This window comes from Danio aesculapii, chromosome 12, assembly GCF_903798145.1.
Source record: "Danio aesculapii chromosome 12, fDanAes4.1, whole genome shotgun sequence".
NCBI classification, from domain to species: domain Eukaryota; kingdom Metazoa; phylum Chordata; class Actinopteri; order Cypriniformes; family Danionidae; genus Danio; species Danio aesculapii.
The window spans coordinates 11,534,531-11,556,187 of NC_079446.1; the positions used below are offsets into that span (position 1 = coordinate 11,534,531).

A 21,657-nucleotide genomic window follows, 5' to 3' on the forward strand; every position below is an offset into this window, starting at 1 on the left:
TATCCTATCTCCTAAATAATGAAGTGACTACTCGAGTAGCACATTTCTGTCATTTTTATTTGAGCGTTTCAGATGTTGAACTTTATTGGCTAATGCAGAATCACACCAGGTGCTACTAACTGATATAAAACATTGCATTTTTGATGGTGCATATCTTCTATAAATCCAATGTTTGACTGGTATAAAATGGGCAGGTGTGGACTGCAGATTGTGGTTGACTACAAATATACAAAATTTTTAAAATTAGTTTATAAACGGAGTAAATTAAATGCAAGTAAGGTGTCTGTTGATGTTTCAAATAGCTTTTTTGAACATAAAATCTCAAAATATGTGTGAAAGAATGTTTCTTTGCTTCTCAGCATCATATTTATGTGAAAACACTTGCTAAAGTATATAAATAATGGATTATGCTGAATTTATAATTTATTAAAAGATTTCAACTTTTGCTGATACATGAGGGGTTTGAAGGATAAGCAAGTAAAAAAAAGTTTATATGACAATTATTATTTTGGGGCTGCACTTAAATATAGTGTTTAATCAAACCATTCTTATTCCAAATATGGCGTATAATATATGTTTTGGGTATATGAAATTTGCACTAACTGTTGTCTTCTGCAAACCGTGTTAAAACTATTCAAGCGATGCATAAAAAATAATACATTCATATTGTTTTTATAATTTTAAATGTATTCTACCTCCTTGAGACGAAGAATGTACATACATTTGCAGAAATTAAATTGTGCCACTCACTTCATCATATTTTCTGAGAACCTTTTGCTCCAAAGAGCGGAACACAGTTGCACCGCTTAGCTTTTCCGCTGGACGAATTGAGCGACGGACGCAGCGGAACATCATGGAGGGAGATTTGACTTGTGTTTTGTAGCTCAGACTCTTCTTCAAAAGTAGCACCACAGTCTCTCAATGGAGCTCGACAAAGACATCCAGACAACTCAAAAGGGATTTAATTGCAACCTCTGCCATGTTAATATACCTAACAGTAAGTAACAATAATCTACAAACTAACACCAGCGCAACACAAGTGAAACACGTTTCTAAAAGCAGAAAACCCGTTACAATACAATGATGCAACTAAAATGTATGCAGTTGCGGGAATGTGTATTGGCGTTTCGGTTAAACTAAACATTAACGTTTCATGTTTGATTGTTGTACTCATTTCTGGTTAATTTCACTTGTACATAACATTACTGTGCTTTAACTTTACATGGTAATCATCAAGAGAATGCAGAAATCTTGACATAATCCTTGCTGTTCGTCAATTTCCCTGTTTTGACATTTTTACTACTCATTAGGCATGGGCCGGAAAAAGATTCTGATGATATGATAACATAATAAAAATATAATAACATCATATTATAACATAATAAAAAATATCCCGGTTCCACGGTATTGTGGTTACATATTTGTAACATACATATTTGGTTACTGCTCTAAAATATGTTCTTCATGTTCATAATTAAACGTCTGGGTAAAAAACTGAAACTTTTCTCCCATTTGAACACAATAAATGTATATATGAGCAATGTGGATGTGACATTTGCAGTAAAATCTTAAAAAAAAATTCACATAGGCAGTATATGTTATTATTACATTAAAACCTCTGTTTATACTTTTCAGAACAACTGACCACAGAGTTATGGTAGCAGAATAATATCAACATGTGAAAATTTTTATGTTTTAAATGAGAAAATAAAACATGAAAATAAACATGCGTTATAGATGTGACAAAAAAGTCTGCGAGTTTGCAGTATACAACATACTTTGTAGAAATTCTGTGAATTAAACTGCACAACCCAAAAGAAACGATGCTAATCTAAAGGATAAGAGTTGGCTCTCTATAGAACAAACATGATTGACTCCATTTTATTTAACGTTTTTGCATTTATGAGGAAAAAGTGTCATTATGGATGTGCCACTTTTGTGACTTTGGTAAATTAAACATAATAGTTTGAAAACACTGACAGGTTTTTAGCGGATTTAAAACTTTGACTTTTCCAAACCATGGTATCCCTTGAAAACAGTTATCATCCCATGTGTACTACTCCGCTGATGTTTGTTTTTTGAGAAAATGTTGGTTTATATTCGCACACTAGTTCATTTTGAACAGTGACAACTCGTGACAGAGCCAGTATAAAGTTTACCACGCTACTTTGAATATTTGGTCTGAAATCGCAGGTATGTCTTCAAAAAAAAATATTAGCACTGTTTAATTGACTGTGTACAATGTTGTACTTTGATAGTCATTGGCTGCTAATGATTTCCCTATTCAGAATTTGACTAGAAGAATGCTTTTCTGAAACTATATTATTAAGGAGAAAGTCTGAATGTGCTAATATAAAACCAACTTTACCCCAATTGTTTATTTTCACACTTAACTGGAGTGTTTTTGTTCAGGGCCCAGTCTGGAAGATCATGTTAAAGGAAAGAAACACCAGCATCTCCTGCGCCTCAGAGCTCAGCGGAAAGCTCAGGAGGAAAACAGTGTGTTTGTGAGCGGCTTTAAAGCAGACACCTCTCAGACTGAGCTGAAGGAGTATTTCCAACAGTTTGGATTGGTGACGGATGTCATCATGGACAAACAGAAGGTTAACACACACACTGCCTTTACCCCCTGTGGTATAGTTTTCTAGTGATATTTTAATATTTGTTTTGCTAATCTGTAAAAGGCTCTAACTTTAAATCATGGCAGGGACACAAAATGGGGGATTTTTTTTTTTTATTCCATTGCCAGCATTTAAATATATTTAGGGAGTATTGTAGTTTTAAAAATCCAGGAAAAATAGGCTGGGTAAATTTAATTTAAAACTAACCTGAAAGGGTTAAAAAAACTTTATGAACTTTATTATTATTTTATATTAATTGTAAATAGACAGCAGTCAAATTATGTGAAAATGTTGAGCATTATTTTGTCTTTCATGCACCAGTTAAAGAACAAAATGTAATTCCTGGTGCTAATTTTCTGTATGCCACAAATTCCTAAACATTAGACTAACATCAACAGGTGTAGCCAGATTCTGTCTTTTAGAAAGTATGATTTTTCTGACCTGAGCTAATAATGAATCAAGCAACTCTCATTTTTTCATCCATGTTGATTTGACATAGTAATCTGTTTCTGCTTGGCGTTTCATTGCTTTCTGAAGCAATCATTTCAACTTGAATACCTGCTCAATAGAACTTTCATCAACTTGTTTTTATAATGTGCACACCAAGTTATTGAGCGCACACATTAACACAGGCAGACTCCCTGCTCTGTTGTGCTCCTCTGTGGCCATGATGAGGCGTAGAAAGTTGGGGATGGACACAAAGAAGATTTTGAAAAGTTTCCCCAGTGGAAGTTCTGCCCCTGCAAACAAGCACTGTATTAATTTTGACCTGACTTGGAAAAAAGATAAATAGAGAAAGATTATCACAGCCTGCATATGGATGTTTAGGGTTTTTTTTATTATTGTTTAAAAACAACAGAGATTGAACACCTTTTACTGAATCCATCTTGTTTAAAACGATTGATAACAAGGATATATGACATTTTGTCTAACAATTGCACTTCTACCTGGCTAGGACTTGAGGATGTTTGGGAGAAGGATATTGGTCAAACTATTGAAGTTTAAATTGTATGCGATTAAAATATACCCGAAATGTACCTCTCTTGGGATCCATGAGCTTAATTTTACATTTTTTTAATAGGATATATCTTATACCAATACGTATTAAGAAAATGTTTGCCAATGCCACAGACTTGTGTTTCAAATGTATAAAAAGATAAAGGTACATTCATTCATTGTTTTTTGGACTGTGACCAAATTTTGCCATTTTGGAAGAAAATACATAAGGTAGTGGAAAATATTCTTAAGCTAAATTTTGATATGACCCCAGCTTTGTATTTATTAAATCTTAATGTGAACAATCTGTTTGAAAAAGATGCATTCCAGTTATTTATTGTCTTGGTACATTTAGCTAAATGTATTTTGAGACTTGAACTCTGCATCACGGGCTCCATCTTTTAAAATGTGGATATCACAAATTGCTGCATGGTTACTATTAGAAAAACGTACCTATGACAAACATAAAAAATCGGACAGATTTTTTGTCATTTTGGGAATACATAAAAGCTCTCTTAAATTAATACAGGATCCTTGTCATTCATTTACAATTTTTGTTACAACCTACACCTAAAGACTGCTCTAAAATGGTGTGACTGTTCTTTAATTTTTACCTATTTATTTGTTTTTTTTTTATATTAATTTCTTTGTTACTTTCCATTTTTAAGACTGTACACTCTCTGTAATGCAGTTATACATTTTGATGTTAATATTTTGTGAATGTGAGCATACAATAAAAAAAAAACAACATAAAATTATTTTTTAGTTTTCAGTTCTGTATATGCAGAGTGTAGTAATTTACAGAAGTCATCACAGCATTCTACAGCAGGGTGTCCACGAGGTCTTAAAGTCTTAAAGTGTCTTAAATCTCAAAAAAATATTTTAGGCCTTAAAAAGTCTTAAATTTGCTAAAATATTGTGTTGTAGGCCTTAAATCTTTTTAAACATGTCTTAATTTTCCTTTGTTCACGTATAGCTTTAACTATACATGACTATACTATACATTAACCCACAATTTAATTTTTATTTAAGAATGTACTTTTTTTTAAACTCTATTTACCATAATGGTTTAATTACGTTCCTAACAAAATTTAATTTTTAAAGTTCTACATGTATTTACTGCTGAGGAAACTGGACTGTACAGACTGTTGTGCATACATTTAGTTTATTATAGTTTTTAAAGCCTTTAAAACTTTTTTTCAATTTTTTATTTTTAAGAAAGGTTTTGTTGAAAAAAAATGTATTTATATAACTAGATCTTGCTTGTTTTGACGCAATATTTAAAATATTTTGCTTAGAATTAACTAAAATATAATTTTTTTAAATTATTAAATTATTATTCTTGTAAATTTATTTAATTATTGTAGAAAAGTTTGATGGGGCAAACAAAAATCTTTTCCAACTGGGTTATTCGAAAAACTCCTTACAGAAACCCTGAACAGCCCAATTAACTCCTAAAAAATACCAAATTTACCAAACTTCTATGAGAGCTGATTTGAAAAAAAAGTAAGGTACATAGTTTTTTTTAATTATGCATGTGCATGGCACAAGAAATAAAGAAAACGAGGTACATCTTGACTCATTAGTGTTGCCAGATTTTGCTATAATTAGTGAATTAAAATACTTTAAATCACTTAATACTTGAATTTAAATAAATGATCCCAAAATACTGTGGCCAACACCTACCTTCTATATTAACTCTGTTATATTGATTGATTGATTATGCCCATAAACATTGTGAACATGGCAATACTTTTAAGAGTGTCCTATGCAAAGTAGCCTTCCATAAACAAAACGGAAGTGTAATGTCGAAGGTAGATAAGGTAATATTACTGAGTCTTTGGTCACTGTAATATCCCTTTGGTCAAAATAGCAGATACTAAACATGCCAGAAGACTGCAGAATAGTATTTTAGGGAATTCACAGATGTGGCTGTGATGATAAGTATTTGTAAAACCATATAAACCATATAGACCATATAAACAGTTGCAAAAACTATTTTGGAAAAACATAATCATGTACAATTGTGTAAAGGCTGGTGTGTAAAAAAATCCTGTGAAATAATTTTTAATGGGACATTATTGAACATTTAGATAAAAAATAAAGTTTGTTGACAGTCATATTTATGATACATAATTCATTTTTATGTCTCATAGTATGCTATAGTATGGACCCCATTCTCAAGGAAACAAACGTTTTATTTGGAGACCTAAAAGCTGCAGAAATGTATATCTAACATGAGGCTGTGAGGTCTTCAAAAGCATAGCATTACTTTACTTTAATATTACTTTTAGTATTAAGATTAAAACACACTGTAAAACGCTGCAATACAATAATGATTTAGAATTGTACAAATTAACATTCCTCAAAAACCTAATTTCAAAAATAGATTTGAAATGCGTATTCTACATTGATTCAATAAAAATGTTTCAAACTTTTTGTCCTTTTTGTAATATTAGAATATATGTTATTCATATTTTTACTTTTAATATAATAAGTTTTACAACAAAGACTCTCGTGCCTAAACCTGATTATAATAAATAAATATTATAATAAAAGACATTTGGCTTGATTAAAAAACAAACAAAGGTCTTACTCTTATGAAAGAAGGCATGCATTGAATTGAGATTTGATGTTGTCAATACTTTAGATGCCTTAGAAATGTGCCTGTCAAATTAGATGCTGAATATACGTATAATGTAGATGGTAATGACAGTGTTATTGTTCTGTGTAGGGTGTGTATGCTATAGTTGAGTTCTCAGAGTCTCAGGATGTTCAGACAACTCTGGCACAACCACAGCATCAGCTCAATGGACTCAAGCTCCGTGTCAAACCCAGAGAGAAGAAAGAGTTCAAGTTGGCCAGCAGAGGGAAACAAGACTGCAAAAACACCCTGATCAGCCTGGACAAACTCAACTTTGAGCTCTGCAAGGCTATGTCTGTAAGAGAGTGCTTCACATGCACACAGCATAAAGATAAGCGTTTTCTACATTTTCCTAAAACAATGTTTGTGTTTAAAAGGTAAATGAGCAGATACAGAAAGTGGTGGAGAGTTTGGAGCTGAAGGACAACGAGAAGAAAGTGAGAGATCTTCTTGTTCAGCTGCTGCAGGAAGTCTTCACAGAGTTCTTTCCAGGTCTGCTCTTGACTGAAACTGCATTCTTATCCTTAGACAGGGGGTTTCTTTATGACAAAGCTAATAATCAATCAAATTAAATTGAGTTGGTACACTCTGTGTGCATTGTGATCAGTGTTGGGTGTAAGTAGTTACTGTAATTAAATTACTTTCCTGCTAATAAACTAACAAATGGGATTAATTCACTGTAAATATACTGTAAATAAATTCAACCGATCTGTATAAATTAATTCAGATTACATTTTTTGTTATGCAAATATATTGTGCAGAATAATTCTGATGGAGGTTACATTTATCAAGATTGCACATGCTTTAGAAAAATCAATGGAGAAATTAGAAGTGTAGGAAATGTAAGGTATAAATTCAGAGGAGCAGAATTATTGTATACATATAGTTTTTGTTGTTTAGATATTTTGTATAATAATCCAATTTTTAATGCTTAGATTTGTCCAACAATTGCACATGCTTAATTGAGTTAAATTGAATGAACCTTTATTGTCAATGTATCTTGCAAATGCAACGAAATAAAAAAATAACTGCTCCAACGTCATGTTTAAATGAGGTCCACAATAATGTTTAAGAAAAAAAATCAATTAGCAAGAAATTTAAGTCAGTATGTGGTGTGTATGAAATATGGTGTCATTAATTTCTAACATTTAATGCATATAATATCTAACATTTATAAATAAAACTAAAAGCTCCTGTTCGACTCAAATTTAAAGTCTATTGTCTATGCTTTTAGAGTTATATGAATATTAAGTAGTATTGAGTAATTAATTTTCTTTTTGCATAATTAAGTTACTATTCAGACAGTAATTACAAAATTACAATTGAATTATGTAATTGGTAAATTTATTATTTTAATAAAATTAATAATAACTTACTCAACACAGGTTGTCATTTCTGAATGTGCAATTTGAATGTAATATTGAGTTTAAGGTTTAAATATGTTTTATGCAGTTTAAATTTAAGCTACTAAGTAAAATGCTTATCTTATAAAATATCAAACAAGTTTGATAAAACTGCCACAACATATATTTTGAGTTCTACAGCACTTTATATGGATGCTAAATTAAAGCAATATATTTATCTATGTACTTGAATCATTCGAATCATCAGCAAATATGTAAATCACTGAAATATTATCTTAAAATCTCAGGAATTAAAGTTTATATTTAAACCTAAGGGTTTTGCCAATAAAAAAAATGTATGTTCCTCATGGAGATGTATATTGGAATTCTCTTACAATGAATTATACTAGATCATGTTCATCTGCTTGTACTTTTCATTGCAACACTTAAAATCGAATCAACAGCCGATGCACTGAATCGACCAATACTCCATGTTTATTTCTTTCATGTACATAACAGTACAGAAGAAAAGACCCATGTCTGCTGATTAACTGTGACTTGAATCGGTGCAGAATTGGATTGTGATCGCACACTTTTCATTAGCAGCATTTGTTCTCTAAATTGATTTCCCCTTTTTTTTTCTAGTGATGTTAAAATGATTTCTCTGAAAGATATTTTGTGTCTTGCTATACAGAATGCCAAATTGTGCCCTTTGGATCCTCTGTGAACACATTTGGGCTTCACTCATGCGATCTTGATCTGTTCCTTGACCTTGAGAACACCAAAGTATTTCAAGCTCGTGCAAAGTCTTCCGAACAGGTATGTTAGCTACATTAAAGGGTTATTTCACCCAAAAATGAAAACTGTTATTGATAATTCGGACTCATGTTGTGCCAAACCTTTGGAACACAAATTAAGACATTTTAACACCATTTTGCTCCATAGACAGCAACCCAAAACAATGTGACTTCAGTGGTTCAACTGTAATCATATGAAGCTCCTAGAACACTTTTTGTGCTAAAATACTGTTAAAAACCCCTTTGATTCACCTGTGTTTTCCACATCAGATCAGTGTGCCCTTAGTAAACACACACCCCGATGAGGAAGACAAAAGTGAATAAGATAGTTTTATAAAACAGGGTTTTTTTGGTACACAAAAGTGTTCTCCGAACTTTGTAGGATTATAGTTGAGCCACACAGAATGTTTTAACTATGTTTTTGGTTCCTGTGATTGTCTCATGAACATTACTGTTTATGGAGGATGTGAGAGCTCCTGTATTTCATCTAAAATATCTTTATTTGTGTTCTGAGGATGAACGAAGATGTCCAAGGATTGGAACAAAATAAGAGCAATATTTTTAAGAGCGCTGTTTTATTTTTGGCCGAACTAACCCTTTAACACTTCACATGTTAACAAATTATCAAACCTTTTATCAATGTGTATAACGTCCAATATTCACCAGACAGGAGAGAACCAGTCTGAGGATTGTCGTTCTGAAGACTCCATTTTGTCTGACATTGACCTGTCCACTGCCTCTCCTGCTGAAATTTTGGAGCTGGTTGCTGTTATATTGAGGAAGTGCGTTCCTGGTGTTCACAAAGTACAGGCGCTCAGCACTGCTCGACTTCCTGTGGTCAAGTTCAGTCACAAGGAGCTCAACCTCCAAGGAGACATCACCATCAACAACAGGTGATTTCTGACTGCTGACTGTGAAGTGAAAAACTCCACTAGATTGTAGTAGACTTTGCATCTGTGACATCCAAGAAGACATCTGTGTCTCTAATGTCTTTCTATTTCTGCACCAGATTGGCTGTAAGGAACACAACATTTCTGCAGTTGTGTTCAGGTATTGACTCCAGACTCCGACCCTTAGTCTACACCATCCGTTTATGGGCTAAGCAGAAACAACTAGCAGGTAATACAATTGTATACGACAATTAAGCGTCTATTAAGGGCCAATCCCAATTCTACTCCTTAGCCCTTCCCCTTACCCCTCGTTTTGCTCGTTCACGTGAAGGGGTAGTGGTGTCCCAATTCTCTTTAGCTTGAAGACGTAGGGCTAAGTGGAAGGGATAGATACCCCTTGAAACAGAGATTTTTCAGGACCACACTCGAAACCAAGGCGTACAAAAATTTCCCAGAATTCACCATTTATAACGGCGACATGGCTGCACACTGAAGTAAGGAGATCCACAAATTAGTATTTTTTTGTCATTATTACGAATTTTTACAACAAACAAGCACATGTTTTAATACATTCAAAACGGTGTTTGTATTTTACCCTAAAATAAAAACCGCTGAATTTCGCGATCTATAATCCATAATAATAACTCCTGTATAACTGTGCAACAACATACTTTTCACATCTGACACTCGATGACACTGGAATACCCTGTCAGAAAAGTCTAGTGGCTGGGAAGGAGCTTTTTACAGTGTCCGCTATAATGTTAATGCTGTTTTCGTGTAAATACACAGTACAGTTACGAGCTTATTGCCACATTTTATTGTTATAATAACATGATATTGTTGCCTTCTGTGATTTCCTGAAGATAAATACCAAAAAATAACGCAACTGGAATAACTACAGCAGTTGCCGTCGTTGATCTCATATGAACCAAGAGATCAAGATGACATATAATGAAGTGTGCAGGTGCTGTCCCATTTCTCTTTACACCCGTCTAAGTTTCAAGGGCCAAGGGGAAGGGGTAGGGGTACAAAAATAGAATTGGGATTGGGGCTGTGTGTCTAAAACACATTCTGCAAATTTGAAACATTTTGCCATACATGAACACATATTTTAGAGCTAAAGTTTGTTTTTATCGATATATATATATAATAGTTATAATAATATATGTAATGTAATAGTAATGCACAAATCATAACTCTCAGTACTTTAAGGTGATAATACACCACTGTAGCACAGCAGTAAACCTTCTGTCTGTATACAGTAGTCAGCATTTGGATAAAAAAAGCAAGAATGGGTGTTGTTCAGCAGTTTCAGGACTACTTTAATGAAAAGTTTTGATCAACTTAAAATGTTGACTGCTGTATATAAGAACAAAAATTTAACTCAATTCATGAACTTTTTTTTATTTTTATTTTTTTAACATCAGTAGATGAAAATGAGGCAATAATTTAAAATGTTTTTAGTTGACAATAATATTTACACAATTTTGCACATAAAATGTTTTTATTTGTTAAGAACACAACTACTTTTATATTATTTTAAGATTATATATGCTTGAATTTTCTTGGCAGTTAAAGTTGTGTAAGTTGTATGTACCATAAAACCTTGTTTATTTTCATAGGGAACTTGTCCGGTCCAGGTCCATTATTGAACAATTACGCTCTTACGCTGCTTGTGATCTTCTTCCTTCAGAATCGAGACCCTCCTGTGCTTCCTTCTGTCAATCAGCTCAAGAACATGGCCTGTGCGTTGACCAGGACCACTATTTATTTTGGATTTCTAATATATTTTATATTTAAAGAAATATTAAACGCAGAAGTAGTATTACATTCAGGGAGAGCATTATCTCTGTCATACGAGCATGAGATGAGCAGTTAACGCAACAACATTGTTTTGTTTGTGTAGGTGAGGAAGAAGAGTGTGCTATTGAGGAATGGGATTGCACATTTCCTAGCCTGCCCTTTAGTGTACCGCCCAGCAGAAACACTGAAGATCTCTGTAAGTACCAGATATGATCTTATAGTTACATCCATTTTATAATTACTAAGATGACAAAACTCTTGGTCATGTAAAAGTAATATGATATTTTATTTAAAACAATTGGGAAAGAGGCTTTATTTTATTTTATTTTATTTTTTCAGCTTTCCAATTAGCTTGAAGATTGTTAAACTGTACTTCTGTTCTTGTCTCATTTGCATTTATGCCAAAAAATTATAACCTGATGGAGTGAATTTTTCTAAAGAAACTTATAAATGTACAACTTGCATGATAACGTCTTTATGGAAATCTACCTCAGGAAGAAATTTTAATTTTATTTGTCGCTGCATTCTGCACCATTTGGAGTTTGATAGTCAAATTTTGAATGTGATCAAGTCTAGAATAGATAAAGGCATGTATGACCTTAACCAGGTTCTTCCAAGATTAAAAACAGGCTTAATTTTAGTGTATATTTATAATTATAACTTATAATAATATAATAGTTTATTAAGTTTATTTATAAACTAATTTAGAGAGGATCACGTGCTTATGAGTGTTTGTGGCTGGTCCCGCATCCTAGGCCACTATAAATACCCTAAGTTCCATATAACAGCCATCTTCGTTTTGAAGAATCCCCTCTTCCACCCCTACTCTTCCTCCTTTCCTAGATGGGTGGCACGGTGGCCCAGTAATTAGCACTGTTGCCTCACAGCAAGAACGTCACTGGTTCTAGTCCTTACCAAGCCAGCCGGCGTTTCTGTGCGGAGTTTACACATTCTCCCTGTGCTCACGTGGGTTTCCCCTGGGTTCCCCGGTTTCCTCCCACCATCCAAAAACATGCAACTTAAGTAAATCGACTAATCCAAATCGCCATCATAGATGTGCTCCTAGTAAGTAGTTCTCTCTAAAGAGCAGTCACTATCTGTTCATAAGCTACTACAGCAGGGGAGTTCTCAAGATCTTCCTGAGCTCAAACTCCCCTCTTGCCTTGCAAATGGGAGGGAGCCCCGGGCTCGAGGATCTTATGAGCTCAGAGCTCTCTCCCGAGACAGCATGCCAAACAAGCTTTAGAATCAATCATCAGCTGAGTGTGAACTCTTGAAATGCTAATTTTGAAACTCTATCACATTTCAATGTAAAGGCCAGTACTTTTGCACACTACCACAAACTTTGCTCCTGAGATCTCAGTTGCACTTGCACAGACATCATTACACTGGCCTTATTATGTACATTACATCATCCATTGGTGAGGCAGAGTGGAACAAGGACAAGCGAATGGTGTGGTTCTCTCTATTATAACTCTCCCCATCTCCTCTCCCTCAGGCACTTTGCTTTTTGGATTCTTCATCTTTTACTCCAAGTTTGATTTCCCTGCATCAGTGGTGTCTCTGAGAGATGGCCACGTGCTGCCGATCACAGACTTCCTAAAAAGTGACATGGAAGCATTAAAAACTGCAGATGCCTCTAGCCCCAAACCAAAGCGTTCTTCAGCTCCAAGACTGGGCCCTATGAATGTCCTTGATCCATTTGAGCTAAACCACAATGTGGCGGGAAACCTTAATGAGCGAACACAGAAGAACTTCAAGAGGGAGTGCTGCGAGGCTGAGAAGTACTGTCGCAGTCTGCAGTACCAGCGCAAATCAGCCAAGGGCAAATCCTGGGGCCTTGTGCGACTCTTTGCACCGCAGAGCGAAGCTGCAGCCGCTTCACAGCCCAGAGCTGAGAAGGTTTTGGAAGTCTGCATCCCTTTCAAGCCAGCCAGTCTCCCAGAATCCTTGCGTGCCCAGCTGGCTTTGGCTGGGAAGGATTTTCGGGGTCTCTGGTTTGCAGAGGTCTGCTCTACTGTGCAGAAGGTGTTTAATGAAATCTTACTGTGTTCACCCACAGAGGAGACTCAAAGTTTGGACAAAACTGATAAAAGTGGAAGTGAAATGGAGGTAAATAATAACCGGAGTCTAGAAGATACTAGCGTTCAAGTGAAAGGTGAAGCCGGTAAGAAGAGGCCTCTTTCAGTGGAGGAAGGTCCATCAACCTCCACCGTTACACAAGCGAAAAGACAAAGACTAGATGTTGATCTGGAGCACCCAGAGCCACTCCACTGGACTTGGACTCAGAGGAGCCGTGTTTGGGCAGGCCGACGGAAAGTGCGGAGAGATCTCTTGAAGATCAGCGATGAGGCATCCAAACCTGAAGGAGGCTGTGTTGATATGGAGAGCAGGGTGACGCAGAGCATTGTGGAGAAAGAGGAGAAACTTCACGATGCGTTGGAGTTCAAAGTGGACGCTGAGGTTGTTGGAGGGAATGAAAGCACTAAGGTTGTCCTCCGTTTCCACCCGAGCAATGATACTACAGGCGTCTTTCAAGATTTCTTCCATTTTCTGGAGTCCTTCCTGCCTAAGATGGCAGAGACAATCATGAGCAGGGCAGAGGACATTACAGATATGTCGTAATTTAGTTTTTCGCTTGTTCAAAATTTAATTTGATTAAAATCTTTATAAACTCGAGATTTTTAAGTAGAGTTTAAAGGTTGACTTTGTAAACCTTTTAAAAAAGATTTCTGTTCTGAGAATATGACAACATACAGGCTTTTGTTTTTTGCATGTTTTGACTTCAGATTTGTTTTCTGTTCGAATAAGTTTTCTTTGTTTTATTCCTGATGATTTTGGCACGACTGCCTCTATAATGTGAACAGAATTAATGTGTGCACTCACATTAAAACTGACGGTTTGTATGATTGAGACCTTGACTTTGGCTTTCTTTATAAAATGGGGCCCATTTTCTTCTGAAAATGTACAGACAAAATGTAAACCACATATATTGTGTTGGTGCGTTTGAACATTGTTTCTTTAAAACTGGTTGGGATTTGTAGTTCTGTGGTTAGTTGGTGTGAATGATAGTGAATGAGCAACTAGTCAGTTTATCAGTAACACTTTACAAAACAGGTCCTTTAGATAATGTTAATGTATTTAACACAAACAAGTGATGAAAAATGTGTTTAATACAGTATTCATTCTTTATTAACATTAATGAATATACTGGTCTGTAGAAATACAGATTTGTATTCCTCAATTGAAAGTCAGTTTATTTTAAATCTTGTCAAAACATTTATTAACGATCCTAAAACTAATCTATGTGAATAAAGCAGTTTAATACCCTGCAAAAAATACTTTTTACAAATATATAAAGATTCTTAAATCAAGAAGCAGTAAAAATATAGTCTTTTTAAGAAAGTTTTCCCTAAAGCAAACAAAGAAAAATCTTTTTTTTTAACATAAGAATACAGGGAAATATAATATTAGGGGAAAAAACAACATAATTCTGTCTTATTATTTATCAAAATATATATTGTCTGAATATGCTATATATTGTCTGAATTATCTAGAAAATGCTTCTTGATTTAAGAATTTTTTTGATATTTGGTCTAGTAAACAGAAGTAAACAAAAAAAGAAAATGGAGGGTATTTGGAGTGGTTACACTATTACTCTTTATGTATCATGGGATTTTTAATGACCACAGAGTCAGGACCTCGATTTAACATCTCATCCGAAAGACTGTGCTCACTGACACTTCACTGGGGCATTAGGACTCTTACAGACTACAGGTTGAGCGCCCCCTGCTGGCCTCAGTAACAACACTTCCAACAGCAACCAAGCTTTCCCATGTGGTTTCCCATCCAGGTACTGGCCAGGCTCAGCTCTGCTTAGGTTCAGTGAGTAACCAGTCTCGGGCTGCAGGATGATGTGGCTGTGGTCATATGATCAGTGAACACAAACACAGGCAAACTCAACAAACCTCAGTGGTTCTTGTGAATAAACAAATATGCTGCATGACATGCAAGAATGCAGTCAGTGATGCTTGAGCGTCTGTGATCAAATTTCAGTGCAGTAGAGATTTTAAGCTAATGTTTATTTCTGCATAAAAAGTTTATTTAAATAATCTCTCTGACCGTCGGAGGAGGAACATAAACCTCTCAGATTTCGTGAAAAATATCTTTGTGTCAATATGGCGCCTCAGTGGCTAGCACTCACAGCAAGAAGGTCGCTGGTTCGATCCCCGGTGCATGTGTGCATGTTTTGCTCATGTTTGCGTTGGTTTCCTCCGGGTGCTCCGGTTTCCCCCGCAGTCCAAAGACGTGAGCTATAGGTGAATTGAATATGCTAAATTGGTCGTAGTATATGTGTATGGTTGATTCCCAGTGTAAAACCTGTCTGTGTAAAACATATGCTGGATAAGTTGGGGGTTCATTCTACTGTGGCGACCTCTGATGAATGAAGGGACTAAGCCAAAGGAAAATGAATGAATGAATATCTTGGTGTTCTGAAGAATTGTTTATCATAGGTTTGGAATGACGTGAGGCTGAGTAAACGTACACTAATATTAAATATGTCAATAAGTACATTTTTAGACCTCTTGTGAGGGCTATATATATGACCTATATATATATATATATATATATATATATATATATATATATATATATATATATATATATATATATATATATATATAATGACCTAAAATAAAAAAACTGCTTTAATTCTAGCCAAACTAAAATATAAAAACACTTCCAAAAGCATTGTGATAATGTTCTAGCTCTATTATGTACATGACAGCGACATTTAAAAAATACACAAACACATACATCTATATATATATATATATATATATATACATCTATAGGAATGGTGACAGTTGTTGGGAAAATCAATAACACCTCAAATAGCTTTTGTGTTTAATGAATTCTTCAGTGTCCTTTTCCTGTTAATGTTCAACACCCGTTTTCCCATCAGCCTGATGTCCGTACGGTGGACATTATGGTCATAAGACATGATTAGAGTGAGAAACCTGTGAGGAATCTGGAATGAGAATTCAAAGGCATCTGCAGAGATAAATGACTGTAATTACACAACGAGGCATCCTCTGCTTCATTACAGCTGCTGTATGACACTGGAGGATTAGTCACAAATCAACAGCACACATCCTGCCTTATTTCATGCGATCTGATGCGCGTGCTGGAGTAATTAAGACAGAGCAAATGGAGGCGCTGCAAGACACATTCGTTTTTCATTCTTATTAGGGGAATAGAGTTCGTGGGAGACATGAATGACTCAGATGTTTCTAAATTATTCATCGAATATGACTTTTTTATTATTAAACTAGTGTGGGTGTTTAGTTCTATCAGATTTTATTGAGTTTAAAATTCAAGTATTGTTATAATTTATTGGGCATGTTTTGGTAAATGTATTCTGCTTGTTTTCTAATATATGTCAGATAATTTAAATAGTGGCGTCTATGGGTTGATTTGCTCATGTTTGTTTCATCTGAGGATCCATTAACCATGATCATCTGTTGATCATTTTCATTTCATTAAATCATTTTAAGATGATTTAGGATCTTGTTTTTTTTAAGAATTTATAATTTTTTTTTATTTTTTACTGATGTTTCGGGAATTTGATACGATACCTTGAAAAATATTGATTTTGATACCATGGGGAACAAATTCTGCAACATTAAAAGTATGCAAATTAAGTAACAAGGGGAAAAATAAATAAACCACATAAGTCCAAAAGACACTAAATAACAAACAAACAAACAAACCTGAAATTAGTGCAATCCCATGTTCTGATTGAAACAAAAGTGTTCAAATCTTAATTTTATCAACAATTATTCATCTCCCTGCTGGTGAGAAGAGTCCAAGAGAGTAAAGCCAGTGTAGATACTAGCCAAAAGCAAGACTGCATCATTTTAAATATTTCAGTATCGATATTTATTGACATCGATATTTTTAACAACATATTTTGATGTTTTTTCATCTTGATGTTAAGTACAGTAAGTACATGGCACAGTGCAGACATAAATATACAATAAAATAAGTATAACAATAGTAATTAATTACATAGGAAAAGAAAATGTCCAAAGACAAAATTGTGAACGTTGTGGAATTTCCAAATGTATAGTATTGAGGTTTGTTATGTCGTCGTCACCTTAGAATTAAAAGGGTCTATCTGACATTTTTGTCAAAATATAAGTTATTCACATATTCTTATTAAATGTCAACTTATTTAGATTAGTTGATGTTTTTTATATAAATTGTTTACATTTTAAGACTTTTTATTTAAAAAACAAAAACCGTTTACCTACAAAGTCGAATTCTATCTTGGCTCTATAAGGTTTTTTCTGTGAGCCAATCAGCATTTTTAATGCACACAGGAGGACCAATCAGCATCAGCTTTCTTTGTCATTTCGCTGAACTGCTAAATAATGCCGCACCACACAAAACTGAGATTGTGTGTGTAAATGTGTGTAAATGTGATGATTTAGAAGCATTTTTGACATTGAGATAATATGTTACATTTTACATTGTTGAAAAAGAAATGAATATTAAATAATGTCTATATTGAATGTAAAATATTTTTAGTTGTGTATATATAGCAAGTGAAAACATTTTCAGTGTTTATTAAACTCATTTGCTCATTGTCTGTTTTATTTATTAGTCTTTAAATTAAATATTAAGCCTTGAAGGGCAAATACTTAATTTAATTCAATATAGTACAATATAATTCGATAAATATAATTCAATAATTTATATAAAGCATAAAATTGAATAGATATTAACATAATAATTAGATCAAATTAAAATATGCACTGGACAAAATATTTAGCACAGCCTTGCATGTTTTTAACAAGAAAAAATATTCATCCTAAAACATTAATTAAATGTAAAGCAAAAAAGCAAAACATTTACTTTCTCAAGCATTAGCATTTTGTTACAACACCAAATTATATATATATTTATTGTATTTCTTGAAAAGTAATGCTTCAATGAATTTTTTACTCCAATTTGCAAATGTAAGAGAACTATGATCATTTACATTTAGAGTAGATTTAGGGTATTTGTCATGTTAATGTACACAGGGATGTCCAAACTCGGTCCTGGAGGGCCGGTGTCCTGCATATTTTAGCTCCAACCCTAATCAAACACACCTGAAGCAGCTAATCCAGCTCTTACTAGATGTACTAGAAAGTTCCAGGCAGGTGTGTTGAAGCAAGTTGGAGCTAAACTCAGGAGGACACCGGCCCTCCAGGACCGAGTTTGGACACCCCTGATGTACGAGATAGAACTGTTACACGCATATTGTTTGCTATATAGAATACAAAACCTTTAAAGCTCAATATCTTAAAATCATTCAGAACGCAGATAGAACCTTATAATTCCAAGGTGACGATGTGTTGTTCAGGTTGGATATGGCCTGTGGGGTTTTTGTGTCTGGCTGTTTTTGTGCTCAGAGCTCTTTAGCACCGGCCAGAGGGCAACAGTTCAAAGAGAGAGTGGTCTGGGTGTGAGGGGTCCTGAATGAGTTTCTGAACTCTTTTGCTTCCTTTGGAGATGTAAAGCTCTGAGGTTGGACAGGGGGACATCAGTTATCCTCTCTTTAGCCTTTACTTACTCTGATGGCCGTTTATATCGAAGTTGATATATTTAGCCACACAATGCTGGTGTTTTGTAACATCTAATTTTTAAGTGGTGGGTTGTTAACCCAACACTCAACCCGCAACCTGGAGGACCAGGAAAGTTTAGCTTACCCAATTCACCTATAGTGCATGTGTTTGGACTTGTGGGAAACCGGAGCAAATGGAAGAAACCCACGCCAACAGGGGGAGAACATGCAAACTTCCTCTTTAGCCCTGACTGTTCTTTATACCAAGCAGTTATATGAGTTGTTGACATGACATTGCATTTTTACAGTCACACGTGACAAAAATGAATATAATAGTATTGCCCTTATTTAAATTGCAGTAAATGGTTAAACATTTCTTTGTCTTCTCTTATTCTAAAAGCTGCTGTGTTATTACATTTTTGAGCCAACTCTCAAAACTGTCCTATGTTGTGACTTTCTCATAGTTTAATAAATTACAGCTCTTATAAATTAAAAAGATCTAAAATTCATTCATAAATACCTCAGGCCTAATTTTACAAGTGGCTATTTTAGTTAATGGCAATTATTTCTTTCATCCATATATGTCTAAAAATATATGAACTTTATGCATTTTGTCACTGATAATCATGTCCTCTGGTGTGGTGCTAATTTTAAAAGATTTTTTATGTATTTTCCTTTTGGAACCACTATAAAATTAAGTTTTGTTGTCGTTTGGTGTGACACCCCTGTTTATTTGAATTTTCTTTTTCTTTTTAAAATATTTTCTAAATCATTTTTAACAGAGCAAGGAAGTTTTCACAGTATGTCTGATAATATTTTTTCTTCCGGAGAAAGTCTTATATGTTTCATTTCGGCCAGTATAAAAGCAGTTTTTTATTTTTTAAAAAACATTTAAGGTCAAAATTATCAGCCCCTTTAAGCTATATATTTTTTCGATAGTCGACAGAACAAACCATCATTTTACAATAACTTGCCTAATTACTCTAACCTGTCTAGTTAACCTAATTAACCTAGTTAAGCCTTTAAATGTCACTTTAAGCTTTATAAAAGTGTCTTGAAAAATATCTAGTCAAATATTATTTACTGTCATCATGGCAAAGATAAAATAAATCAGTTATTAGAAATAAGTTATTAAAACTATCATGTTTAGAAATGTGTTGAAAACAATCTTTCTGTTAAACAGAAATTGGAGGGAAAAATAAACGGGGGCGAATAATTCTGACTTCAACTGTATATGAAGATGTGTCCAACAATGAAGAAGACTTGCTCTCACACTATTTGTATATTATTAACTGTTTTTCTTAATTTTTGTCTTGTCACACCATAGGACATATTTATGCTAAGGGATTTGCTCTTATTTGTTGCATCGAAGGGTCCATTAACCACAAAGACCATCTGTTTTAAAATGGTTTAAGATCTAGTATTTAATGCCCTTTTAGAAATTTCAGAATCAGAAAGGGCATTATTGCCACATGCACACTAGAGTTGTCACGATACTGGAATTTCCAACTTCGATATGATACCTTGAAGAATATTGATATTCGATTGCATTTTCGATACAATGAGGAACAAATATCACAACATGCAAATTAAGTAAACAGGGAAAAATACCTAAACCATATGACAGTTTTACCAACAGGGTATCTGCGGGGTCTTAATTTTCAAAAACCTTTTATGCCTTAAAAGTCTTAAATTCACTAAAATATTGTGTTGTAGGTCTTAAATCTTTTAAAACGGGTCTTAATTTTCCTATGTCCATGTAAAGCTATACTCAATCGGGCCAACACCCATCCAATCACTAATGTTTATTTATTAAATCTATTTACTTATTAATGTGGTTTAATTATCTTCCTTACAATAACGTTTATTTTTAATGTTTTTTTAAGGTTTTAACTTGACCATTAAAAAACGTTAGTCTTTAGCCTTGTGTAATACTGAAATGTCATTCATTATGGTCTTAAAATGGTCTTAATAAGTCTTCAATTTGATTTGATGATACCTGTAGAAACTCAGACCAAGTACATCAGCAGTTCTTTTATTGCCACATTCACACTAGTGTTGTCATGATACTGGAATTTCCAGCTTCAATACTATATCTTGAAGAATATCAATATTTGGTACCACTTAAAGAGTTTTTTCCCCTTTAATTTTTACATCACCATTAAAAAGATAGTGACCACTTCTCAAACATCAGACTTAAAACTACATAAATAAAACTACATATATATATTTTTTTACTGCTTATTTGTCCTATATATGAACATAGATCACAGTCAGACTCAGTGGTGTCAGAGTAGCAGTGTTCAGCAACTCTTGTGACTTCTGCTGAGCCTTTTTCATAATAAAAACTCAGTGTGATTGTCCCACTTTCTATCCTGAGAGATTATTTAAATGATGGCGTCCTTGACTTTAAGTGACTACTGCAGCCCCAGTGTTGTTCATGATGGGGAGGGATGGGGAGTCTTTCTACAGATATCCACAAATATCTCCAGTGTTCAGAGGGTGTTGAGCTCCAGGTTGTTGCTCAACCTCCCTGATGAGGCCAACGAGTGTAGTGTCAACTTCAGGAGCTTGAGTTTCTCCAGCCTCACTCGCTGCCGCATGTCTGTCAGAAAGCTGGAGGACACAGAGAGCAGAGTCACTTAATATGAGAGAAGATCAGGCTGTGATATTGACAGTTAAGACAGCTTTCTGGTTGTATTTATTAGTCTTCTTTCATATTTTCAAATGTGATGCTTTTTAACAGGACAATACTACACAAAACTGAAAAATCTTTTATTAGACTAGTTCTTTTATAAATGAAAATGATTGCATTTTAACTGAAATAATTCTCTGAAAATGAAATGTGTAAATTTAGCCAATGAACAATGAATTCTGATATTTAAATAAAGATAATAAGTTTTGACCATATTTTGTCAAGCAAATAAGTTAGTTTCACTGAAATATGA

General features: G+C 34.1%; 1 protein-coding gene across 1 annotated transcript; it reads left to right on the forward strand.

Annotated features, from left to right (window-relative positions):
- The first annotated feature begins 843 nt into the window (after nucleotides 1-843).
- On the forward strand, nucleotides 844-14,009 carry tut1 (terminal uridylyl transferase 1, U6 snRNA-specific). The gene is made up of 10 exons (XM_056470031.1): nucleotides 844-997; nucleotides 2,413-2,603; nucleotides 6,352-6,558; nucleotides 6,639-6,753; nucleotides 8,299-8,423; nucleotides 9,068-9,294; nucleotides 9,411-9,520; nucleotides 10,914-11,036; nucleotides 11,198-11,290; nucleotides 12,593-14,009. The coding sequence occupies exons 1-10, from the start codon at nucleotides 922-924 to the stop codon at nucleotides 13,717-13,719; spliced, it is 2,394 nt and encodes a 797-aa protein (XP_056326006.1). The 5' UTR covers nucleotides 844-921; the 3' UTR covers nucleotides 13,720-14,009.
- The last annotated feature ends 7,648 nt before the right edge of the window (nucleotides 14,010-21,657 follow it).